The 12,251-nt window shown below is 37.8% G+C and overlaps 1 protein-coding gene across 6 annotated transcripts in view; it reads right to left on the reverse strand.

The window, feature by feature from the left end:
• pde1cb (phosphodiesterase 1C, calmodulin-dependent b) overlaps positions 1-12,251 on the reverse strand; it is a 155,451-nt gene that overhangs the window by 70,285 nt on the left and 72,915 nt on the right. For 2 of the 6 annotated variants that reach the window (XM_036138357.1, XM_036138359.1), the window contains exon 2: positions 10,640-10,666. The exons of the other annotated variants lie outside the window; for them this stretch is intronic. In XM_036138357.1, the coding sequence (XP_035994250.1) occupies positions 10,640-10,666 (27 nt within the window). The remainder of the gene's footprint in view (positions 1-10,639; positions 10,667-12,251) is intronic. 6 annotated transcript variants of the gene reach the window in all.

Below are 12,251 nucleotides of genomic sequence, written 5' to 3' on the forward strand. Positions count from 1 at the left end.
GTCAAATTCAATCATATCATACAGACTGGGTCAGATTATACATATTGGTCAAAATTTCCTATATAAGGGAACCAGTTGATTGCATCAAAGTCCCGACAAGCAGCATTCACTCCTAAAGAAACGTAGAGCCACAGGGAGAGTCGTCTGCATTATCGATGGCTTTGCAGCGATCCCTCATACTGAGCAAGCATGAAGCGACAGCGGAAAGAAAAACTCTCATTAACAGAAAGGTAAAACGTCCAGCAGAACCAGACTCAGTGTGAACAGAACAGAGACACAATAATAGAGACAAAAACGACAGAAGCACACATTGAGCACACACAGCCTTTATTTGCTGTTAAAGCAGAGTTTTTCTCTCCACCATCGCTTCATGCATGCTCAGTATGAGGGATTGCTGCAAAGCCATCGACAATGCAGACGACTGTCCACTGTGGCTCTTGATGCAATCTGCTGGGTTTCCTTAGATAGGAAACGTTTTGACCATTCTGTATGATTTGATTTAATTTGACTTTGTAAAGTGCCTTGAGATGACATGTGTTGTGAATTGGCGCTATATAAATAAAACTGAATTGAATTATCCCATAGACAAGCTACTCTAACTAAAAGGAATCAAGGAGTGAATGCTGACTCTGTTGACATTTTGCCAGAAATAGTATCCATTGCAGCTTGTATAGAGTTGCTTGGCTCTAGACCAATTGGGATTCCAATGCTGGTCCCTATCCAAAACCAAAAGACCAAACAATTGGCAAGTGACTATCCGAGCTGGAGATCAGAGCAATGGAAAGTGGCCTTGTTTGATGAAGTGCATTTGCCTAAATACTGTGGATGGCCTGGTGCATGTGCGCTGTGGAATAGATGGCACCAAGTTGCACAATGTGAAGTAGGCTGCAAACATCTTGGTGCCAGATACCACCATGAAAGTGTAGTGGGGCTCATAATGGGCAAGGGCGCTATTGGCGGCAAAAGGGAAACCAACACAATAAGGTAGGTGGTCATAATGTTATGCCTGATCATTGTAAGTCAAACTTATGATAAAACCTAAAATATTTTGTGCTAAAAACAAGTGTCTTACACACATTTTTCAAAGGTTAAAAGTAAGACTCTATCTCTGCCGTGTCTGTTTGTGAGGGTATCACCACGGATTGTTTTGTCTTTAACACTAGCAATCAGCTTTTTGTTTACAGCTTCATCATTTGACCATATTAAAACTGTCTGAGAAAGTTAACATGTATGATTTATCTGATTGCTTAAAGTAAACCATGCGTACAAGCTATTCACTCTCAGTCCCCCAGAATTGTGATTGTATAACAGTGACCTACTGGACTCACAGTTTATTTTCAGGAGAGGATGTTTAGCCAAGCGTGTCCAAGGGTGCATAAAAAAAAAATTGACAGAGAGCAGATTTCTAAGTGCCTTACTGGAAATATTTCCTGCCTTGCTCTACGGATAACATCACAGAAGATATTGGTATGTTTATTCACATGCAAACGAACTAATGGAAAACTAATTCATGATTCCTAAACATCCACACTCAAAACCAGGTAAAGTATGATGCATATTCGTGCATGTAAACAATAACTTAGGAAAGTGAGAACATGCTTTATTTTGCAATGTCTAATGTGTTCCCGTTTACTGTTTGAATAGAAGCAAAGCAGGGACAAAGTGACACTTTAATTAAACAAAGGCTTGAGACATCTAACCCGATGCATTTACCGAACTTTCTTCTTTGTCTGCAAGCCAAAACAATAAAGCATAATGTAACAATGAGAATGTGTCTTGCTTATAAACAGATTTGTGTCAGGAAGAATCTGAAATCACCACAAGCTTTTTCTTTGACAAAGATTTTCTTCGTGCATACCGTACCTTGGAAATGGAAAGTTCACTCAAAGCAGGCAGAGAGCAATGTCATTAAGTCTTCTTTTTTTTATCTTTTGCTATTGTAAGAAGAGGCAGCCTTCAAGATTTAATCTTGAGCACTGCTGCAGCTATTCAAACATCCTATACATCAGGTTTACGACTTCAACAAGGGTCAAAATGATTGGGCTAGTTTGGGTATAAATAAGGTTCTGGCTAAATGGAGAGGGAGGGAGGGGGGGGTCCAGCCATAGATAACTGCAGGGCATTACACATGAGTACACAAGTTTGGCATACAAAACACTGGAGGATGTACATGGTCTCTCTTCACATTATCGCACAGCAACAGCACATTTTCACCCTTTCTAAAAATATGCAGACACTAGCAAATAGCTGCACATCTCAGCCCGTCTCGCACTTGGACACACGGCCAGCAGGGACAAGTGTAGAGGTGGGATGCTTGGTGGAAGGATGGATTTAAACAACTAGATTAAAGGGGACAATCTGCAGCATAAATCTAAAATATTATCTGCTGCAGGCCGCATGAAGGGGGAAGCCTGGGCGAGCTGGCACCATGAACGTGGGTGATGTTTATGTGCTCATCTTTGCTGTAGACTCAACTCAGGATAAAAGCCTATCATTTAGGATTTGTAATCCATCTTCAGAATAGCAATACACTTAGCTCCATAATGTCTTAGAGAGGAACGATACCAGGGGGGAGTGTAATCAGTGTGGAAACCCTTTACTGTTAAATCGAAAGGCAGCACTTACATTTACACCATCAACATCTTTATTACCTTTGACTGGCAGGTTTTTTTAACAACTGGGGTATACATGCATTATATATGCATTATTATTATTATTATTATTATTATTACTAGTATTATTATTATTATTATTATTATTATTATTATTATTATTATTATTATTATTATTGTTGTTGTTATTTATTACTATTTATTACACCTTTACTCACAGGTAGTTTCAATAAAACACACCTTCTCATTTTCTAGAGAAACTGAATCCCATATCATTTTGTAATGATCACAGCCGAGGCTGTTGCACATTTTTGGGAAAATATTCAAAATGTGTAAGTTTTGCAAATCAAATAATTTCAAATCAAATCAAAGTGTATTTATTTAGCACTTTTCAACAGCCCAACTTGGGATCAGAGCGCTTTACATGTTGGGGGTGCTTAGACAAGAAAGAATAGAAGTGAAGAAAAGGTTAAAAAAAACAGCAATACAACTTAAAAGCAAAAGGACATATAAAAAATACATAAAAACTAAAAGTAAAGATATTTTCTCAATGGGCACATCCAGGTAAGTGATGTCCCCACCCCAATATTTTGCATCTTGTCCTGGGAACATTTAGTTACATGCCCAGGTGATTGAAGAGCTAAAAGCTTGGATAATTAATATGGAGCAAGGCCATCTATTTTTAGATTTTCTTTCTTTTTAGTTGCCCATCTGTAGATAATACACAGCAAAAAAGCAAGTCCCTTTATGACTTTCAAAGTGGAATTTAACTCATTTGGAGATGAGCTCAAAATTGAAGCTCAAAATGTGTCATAAATGTCAAATGTAATCAGTTAAAAAAGGGAACATTTGTAAAAAATATTTCATGCTATTGCTTGTATATATGGTTCAGAGTATTGTAAGTATATTTTGCAAAACTGTAATGTTTGTATACAACCTATTACTTATAAACTTTACAGTTTACCCAGGAATAGCCGTAATAGGTGTTGTAATGTTGATGCCACACTAGTGAGTGGCACGATAACGCTGCCACAGCAGTAAAGAGAGAAGAACAGCAAGATAAAACAATGAATGCAGGAGAGAGAAGAAATATTTGTGTGGACCGCCGACAAACTGGTCCACACAACGGGTGAGGAACAAAATGTTAATGTAAAATTCACAATAAACTGAATAGTGTATGAAACACAACCACAACTTCAAAGCCTGCCATTCTTGTTGTTCGTGTTAGCGAATGCTACACAAGGGAGAGACAAGGTCTACATATGTGCAACCACGGCAGTTTGTAACTAGTTATGAGGATATCATGTCTAGACAAAGCTACCGCGGGGGGTGGCTTCACACCTTCCCACTCTTGAAGCCGGTTTCAAATATTGGTTTTGTGGTTGCTTTGTCTGGACGTGACCCTCCCCCTATCCAACTAAAAACTTTGTCAAATACATCCTAGCCTGTCCTCATGCGGACAGGGCGTGTTTACATTATGTTTGAACTTAAAGGGGAGTAGAAGTACAGACTCAGCACACAGCCTTGTGGTACACCAGTGCTGAGGGTCAGAGTGGATGGACAATGATGGTCTAACCTGACATGTTGGGGTCTGTTGGTCTGGATGTCTGTTTTATACGTGTTAAAGCATTTAGAATATGCATGATCTTATTAAGCTAATTTAGACATTAGGAATGCATTAGAAAATGTCCATACTTAATTCATAATTTGTCATGGTTTTTTAAATGGGATTATTGAGTGAAAGTCTGAAATGTAAACTCCTCGTTTTTCCGTAGAACGATTACATAGTTGAAACCTTGAAGTAGAAGCAGTTTTCTTACAACAAATTCCTTATACAAAGGTTTATCGACATCCTCTGCGGTGGAAGAGGTTAATTTGATCAAATGTGAAATCATGGCGAAGGCACTTTGAAGAGACTTCGTGGAACCAATTAAACGTTGAGTGAAAGGTCAGACCTGAGAATGTCTGTGTACACTACAGAGTTAATTCCACACCATGTCCTTTTAAAAATTAGACTGTACTGTTTGAAAAAATTTAGTTTTATTTCTACATAGGGTTATTTTTTTTACACACCTCTTATTATTATGTAATAAAGAGTACAGCCTTTTTATTAATAATAAAACACAAACATCTACATTTATAAAGACAATATTATATATTAATCACTATTAGGAACCATTGCTTTTACTATCAGGTCAACTTTATTAAAATATATTCAGAAATGCATGCTGGTCACCCAGGAAAAGATTATGGGATGAGAAAGAGAGCTTGATGATTTAATTCATATGGCAATTGTAAGTCAAAAGGCCTGTGAAAACATTTTGTATGCACTGAAATGATCCTGAAATGTTTTATGCCTTTAAGCATCTGCAGTGATTAGAATACTGTGATCGAGTGGGAACTGAACCAACTGTGGTGGTTACCTGAGAGAAGAAAAGAGCACCTGATGCGAAGAAGCACAGCGGGGGACAAAGATAGGAAGAAGTAACAAGATTGGTAGAGAAGAATGTAATTAAGACAAGCTGGGAGATTTGCTTGAGTCAGGCAGTTACCCGTTCTAATCATCAGGTACTTGGGGAGAACAGGAAATTGGGCGACAGGAATAAGGAGATAAAGAATGATGATGACCGAGAGATGAAAACATTTTGGTGAAACCTTCAAGAATGAATTCACTGCTGATAATGTATGAATCTTGGATCTTTAGAAAAATAGTTTTACTATATGAAAATCAAATACCCAAGTACTGCTCTTACCCTATTTCTGGGTCAATATTAAATATATTTGAAGAAAAAAAAAATATTGAATGAGATATGCTACACTCGTCATCTGCCAACCTTTATTTATGATTTATTATCTGAACACAACCACCATCTTCATTTCCTCTCTGCAATCACTGGTTGACTTTTGGAGGAATTATTGTATTTGTCGCAGCCTCTAGTCCAAACATAAATCCAATAAAAGCATTTCCCAAATGAATCATCTTGAACAGACTGCTCAATAGCTGCTACCTGACCAATGGCTCTGAACCACAGGAAAAAAAAAAAAAACAGAAAAGCCTGGGTTAATGGCCTTTAATTGGATGTTCTTGAAAAGCAGTCAATGGCTGGGTTTGCTCCCCAATTACTGACATTAACTAAAGAGCTGAATGGTCTCTTGTGACTCTAGGTTTGACAGCGTCTGTCTTTCTCTCCACTGCTTTTAATCTTTATTTGATCTAGTGCATTATTTCTTCACAATTTTCTAGTATTTCAATTTAATAGTACGATTGCTTTGATGTTATCCGCACTACTAAAAAAAACAAAAAACTGTGGATTTCTTTCTTTTTTTCTTTTTTTGTTTTGTTTTTGATACACTGGTATCTCCTAGTCTAAAAACCTTTCATATTTTGCCTAATAATTTGCCAGCAAACTGCTCAAATATAGATAATGGAGTACTCTGTTTGTTACATGAACCACAAACCTTTTTTCAGTGTACAAGACTCACTGTCAGTGTTGTCATGATGGCACGTAGATTGTTATGATGTTAATTTCTTTCATGGGGGGTTGAAAGGCTTACATTTCTACAGGTTGCATTTTTTTTCTAAAAAAACATCCAATTAAAGGCTAAATGATTCATACAATCTCACATCTTTGGTCCACAAAAGAAAAAAATGTTGAAGTAAAACAAAATTCCTAAATAGCTCTTATTATTTGGTCTAATGTAATGCAGCTTTGACATTTCAGCGTGATGAGTTCATTTCAAACATATTGATACTTGATACGTGTCACCTCAAAATCACATAGGACTTCACGGCAAGCTCACCCACCAGCCAAGGTGGGGAGGTATTAGAGGAAAATGAGTCAGTATTACACAATTCACAGGACTGAGACTTTTCTTTGCACAGTTTTTAGTCCTTTTACTTATTTTTCTTCTCCTCCAAGTTTAGATTTTTCACTATTCATTGATTGTACTGTTTATGTGCCTTCATGCCCTTGCAGTAAAATATATATGGCAACTGCTTAGTAAAACAAGGAAATTACCTTAATAATAGGAAAACAACATTTTTTTCTGAGATATGATATAAAGGGTAGAATAAGAGGACAAGAGGTTTTGCTTAAAAAGTCCACTGAGTTGACTCAACACTTAAAACTCAACACCTAAGTAAAAATTATACCAAGAAGTAACAGAAAAAACAAGGAGCACACACCCAACTTTGCCGAAAACACAGTCTGCCTTTAAATACTTCAGTTCTGGGACCCACATGAAATTTACAAGCACATTGAGTCTTGTAAAGCCAAGTTTTGAAGAACCAGTCTGCAGAATCTTTTGCAATCTCAACCAATATTGCCACAGAAAGTTATGTATAGTTTCCAGCACCACTGCCAACGCTGAAATCAAAAAGAAAAAGAAAAACATAAAGCACCCAACTCATTAACTATTAGGCCACCACTCCCTCGGTGAAATGAAAGTCAGAAAGAAGATGGCATGTGGAAAGCCATTGTTCAAAGAAAGCCACAAGAAATTCTGTTTCTATTTTGCAATGAGCAATCTGACACTTATTCTTACATGCAAAATGTAATGTGTGGTAGGAAACTAAGTCTCCGTATCCACGGAGACGAGATTAGGTGCCCACAGAGGCGCGGTGCGGCGTACTTTACACGAGTTGTCTGCTCTTTTGGCAGTGTCACAGCCCCACCAATGGGCCTTGGAGTGGCTACTACAGTCATTTTAGATTTTTGCTGCATCCTCTTGTGTGGACGCACATTTTTTTTCTCAATGGTTTGTGAAAAAGTGCGGATGTATGAAAATGTAGAAGGTCAAATTAGGCTGACACCAACAGGGACAAATCAACATATGTACCTTTTTTATTGCATTTTATAAAGAGGATGGTTTGGGTCAGCACAGATAGCCTTTGACTCAAGCTCTACAGAGCTGGTGGGAGCACTACAAGACTTGTCCATGTTTTTTTTTGTGCATCTTTACTATGCTGTTTTTAAGAGGTTTAAGGGGTATAACATATTTTGGCAAATAACTTTAGATAAAAACATGCAACCAGTTCTATTGCTGTTACTGAATCAAAATTATTACTTTTTAGGTTTCTAAGGACATCTACGTCCCCATATCTGTTTTTGCTATCACTGTCAGCTACATATACATGAAGTCATGATCTAGCAACAGTAACTAAGCGAGGCGGGACTTAAAAACCTGTCAATTTCTGATGGAAAGAAGAATGAAGAACGAAAGATTGTGATCCAAAAATAAAAAAGCCTGCATTTAATCTAGTTTTCTGTTAGACACAGCGTTACTGCAGGAAACATGAAAATCTACATGGCATTCATAAGTTTTTGCTTTCTGACAACCGATTAGGTCAAACACCTACACAGTTGCTATTGTTTTACAGCATTACATCCATCGCTTGTAAAACCTCTTCAACACAAACACTAGGACACCCTCACAGAAAGAGTCTTTTCCCATTGCTCCAAGCCTCCCTCTGTGAAAAGGGCCATCTCTACTTCCATCTGCATGTGCGAGGGGCTGTCCTGGTGTGTCAGTAATGACAATGTCCCAGTGTTCCTCTCTGCCAATTAGCCCAGCCGTAATTACACAGACACATATGGAGCTGCCAATCACCCAGCTCCTCCGCAGAAGGAACTCCCCCGCCCACAGAAGAGAGCGAGAGACGCAGAGAGACGGTGACAGGAGGAGCAAACGGGTTCCCAGCAGCTGCCTCTGTAGTGCTCTGAACGACCTCACACTGTTTCAATAAGTAGCATGAGGAGGGTTCAGATCAATTACTCTGACTGTGTGGCAATCCCACGGTTTGCATGAAAACTGATATGAAGCCATATCAGAGACATTCTTCGTCGACATACTTTTTGATCTGAGCTTTGTTTTATGGATTTTGGTGCCCCCATAAAAAAAAAAAAAAGAAGGACTGGACTTTTTTTTGTAATACCCCTACAAAAATCAAGTTTGTACAGTTGCCTTGCAGTTGGGAACTTGCAGCCCTCCTGTGTTTCGTCCTGTTTTGCCTTCAGCCACTTCCTGTTGCAATCATCCCCATCTGGATTGGACACTGACCTGATTACCCCACCAATCTGTGGAGAGCCCTTCTTATTTAAACCCAGCTCTCTCCCACACAGACGGGGCAGCTGTGCTTTAGAGCAGCTCGCCTCTCTGCAGGGTGGTTTTGCTTGTTGATCCTTAAAATATTGTTGTTTAGCTGTGACACTTTGTAAACCTGTTAAATGCTGGTTGTGTTACTAGGTCCTGTTCGAGGTAGTAGTTTTTTAAAGTGGTTTATGCCTTGTTTATTTTGCTTTTTTGCCCCCTTTGTTTTGCTTAAGTGTTGGTGCTGTTTGCAGCACCAGGACTAGGTTTTTTGTGACCTTAAGTCATTCTGGGGTTTTCTTTTGTTATTAGTGTTTTGTCCCTTGGAGGTGTACTTATTGTTTATACCACTCTTGTTCATAAGCCGACTGAACAATAAATCATTAACTGTCACGTGTCTGATTTAAATGTTGCTTCCCCCTTCCCCCTAAATGAGCTGGGACGTAACACTGCTCCATCCTCAAAATCCATATTGAGAATGTTTGAGATGATTTGTTTGATGAACAAGTTATAGTTGTTGAGGGATCAGATCTCCCACCTGAGCTGAGGATCTCTGCAGCTCCTCCAGAGTTACCATGACATTTTTGACTATTACTGTGATTAATGCCCTTCTTGCCCAGCCTGTCAAGTAAGGTGGATGGTTATGTCTTAATAGGTTTGCGATTGTGCCACACTCTTCAGTTTTGAATAATGTTGAACAGTACTGTATGAGACTTTCAAAGATTAGCATACCGTTTATAAACCTACTGTTACTGAAATTCTGGTTTGTTTTTATCCCTGTCGAGTGCTCCTTGGTCTTTGGAATGCTGTTAATTAACTTCAGTTCTTTAATAAACCTCCTTGCATTTCATAGAGCAGCTGTATGATTTGTTTACATTTCTCAAGGCAGCTGGTTGCACTGTATTTCATTAATGGAAATCATAGGAAAGGGGGTTGGCAGCAAATCCAGATGTTTATTTGTTAAAATCATTGAAATCCATGTTTCATTACACGTCACTACGCACTACTTTTCATTTCGCATGAAATCCCAGTAAAATATAAAGTTTTGAGTGTAACAGGGTTGCAATACTCTTGCATGATATAACACATCAGTGTTTTGTTTCACTGGTACCTGCTTATTCCTTGGTTTAAACCTTTTTTCTGCATAAACAGGAAAGTTTCATAAAATGGTAATATGTATTTCATCCCTTAAAATGACATGTTAGAAAACATCAACAGAGATGCTTGATTAAAGAAAAATATCCTGAACAACTATATTAAAATCCACACTATTCCCTTATCGTTTGCCATTAATTAATTCCTACTTCACCCTTGTAAATAAATGAAATTAAATTCCCCTTTAATGGGAGCTTGATTTCCCCTGAGTATCCCCCACAGAAGACACAAAAAAAGTTTCATAATGAGGGAGATAACATCTTCATTCATCAACCTTTCAAATACTCCATGTTGTTTATACAGTAAATGGTGTCACCATCATTTCTGTCCTTTAAGGCGCTAGTTATCTAATAATAACAAGCTGACCCATCAAAATGAGAGACTCAGACAGTGATAGAAGGAGTAGTTGTCAATTTATTCACATGACAAGGTGTGTTTTACTCTTTCAGCTGCAAGATGACAGCAGCTGAGAAGCTCTGGGAATGTGAGCGGATGGATGGAGGCAACAATAATAATCAGAGCAACAACAATAAACCCTTTTATTAAACTGCACTTGTGTAACATGGTTAAAAAGTGCTGGACAGGAAATGAAGCTATAATTGATGAAAAAAGCATACACTATGATTGGTTGTTGACTCATGAGGTCTGGTGATGCAGGTAGTAAAAGGAAAAGTATATTATGAAGGAAAAATGAAGGGATTTCGGCCAAGCTGATGCGTAGGAAGAAGAACAAATAACAGGAAGAAGTGCCGAAGGAGGAAAATCCCAGTAGCAAACCTTACCTCTGGGATGTCTTCTTGTATTTGCGCCTGCCAAAGGAAACAAATAGGGGATAAAATGAGACACCAGACAAAAACAAAGATCAGGATCATGCAAAGTGCTCCATATTAACTGATTTATTTTTGAAATATGTAAAATATTTAACAGAAGAGGCACAGTATGGTCAAAGCAGTGCTGTTCGTTTTTTTTTGTTTTTGTTTTGTTTTTTTTCACTACCCCCATGTATGAGTCCATTATGAAAAGCTCATCTTTCACACATATAAAAAAAGTGTGGCAAGAAAGCATTTAATGTGAAATATTCTCAAGCATAAATGTGATTAAAGTGATTTAAGTAAACTAATACATTTTATTTTATAATCAAACCATAAAGCAAATGGAGGATTACTAGAAGGCTTGCAAATCATGTACCTGATGCCTTTATTGTATTACAATTGCTCATTTGGATGAATAAATATTCTAAAAAAAAAAAAAAAAAAAAAAAAAAAAACTTTACAATAAAGAGGTTCAATCATTAAAATCATGTTTTGAAACTGTTACGTCCACCAGGCTCGTTTGGTGTGATAACATTACAAGGAGACCACACAAGGATTTTCTGCTTAAATTAAAACTGAATTTTATTAAATTATACTAAAAAAATAAAAGCCCAAAGAGAGAATACCTGAAATAAGAAACCATAATTAACCAGAAATAAGCAAATTCAAAACAAACCTAACAAAACCCAACCATAAGACAAGCTACAAACCAAACCAAACCAAACCAAACCAAACCAAACCAAACCAAACCAAACCAAATGGGGATCTGACGAGGGAGAGCAGGAAGAGAGCCTCCCCTCTGCTGCATGCATAGCAGCTTTTAAAGCAGCAAAGCACCAATCAGGGAAATGCATACCACCTGCAGAAGGCCTGTCTCTCGAACCTTAAAAGGAAAATAAGGCCAGGACTGACTGCAGCCGTAACAAAACTAAGTGTTTGAACTTATGTAGTATCTCAGGTGTAGTATGACCTATTAATTGTTCTGTGGACCACCTTGGAAATGGACCAGAGGCATGTAAGGCCAGGACTGTAGCTCGGAAATAATAATATAGAAGTCCTTGCTGAGGGTAAACTTTACAAGGCTATCTCCAAGCAGCTTTATGTTGCTGTGACCACAGCTAATAATATTGTTCAAAAGTAAAGAGTTCATAATATTGTAGCCAACCTTTCAGGATGTGGATGCAACAGCAAATGGAACCAGTTGATCAGACAGATGGAGAGAATGGTATAAATTAAATTACCAACATACATGTTGAAACGCTCTACTCACGCACTACTCACCAGTAACATTATTTCTATGATTACAGAAGGAAAAGGTTAAGCTTTTAAACAAACAGAATACCTTATCAAAAAGTATTGTGCACAACCACATTCCTGAGTGGCATTACTGTTTTGTGGAATTTTTAACTTAATGCCGTGTCTTACATTAAAAAAACTTGATCTGAACAAAGCTTTCCCTAACACTATTAAATGGTGTAGTATTTAGAAGTGAACATAATGATTACACAAATTTTTTTGTATAAACTTTAGCCTGAGAAAAGCTGGAGAACCAACAGAGCAGCAATATACTAGGAGGCTCTCT

Source organism: Fundulus heteroclitus, chromosome 6 (genome assembly GCF_011125445.2).
Source record: "Fundulus heteroclitus isolate FHET01 chromosome 6, MU-UCD_Fhet_4.1, whole genome shotgun sequence".
NCBI lineage: Eukaryota > Metazoa > Chordata > Actinopteri > Cyprinodontiformes > Fundulidae > Fundulus > Fundulus heteroclitus.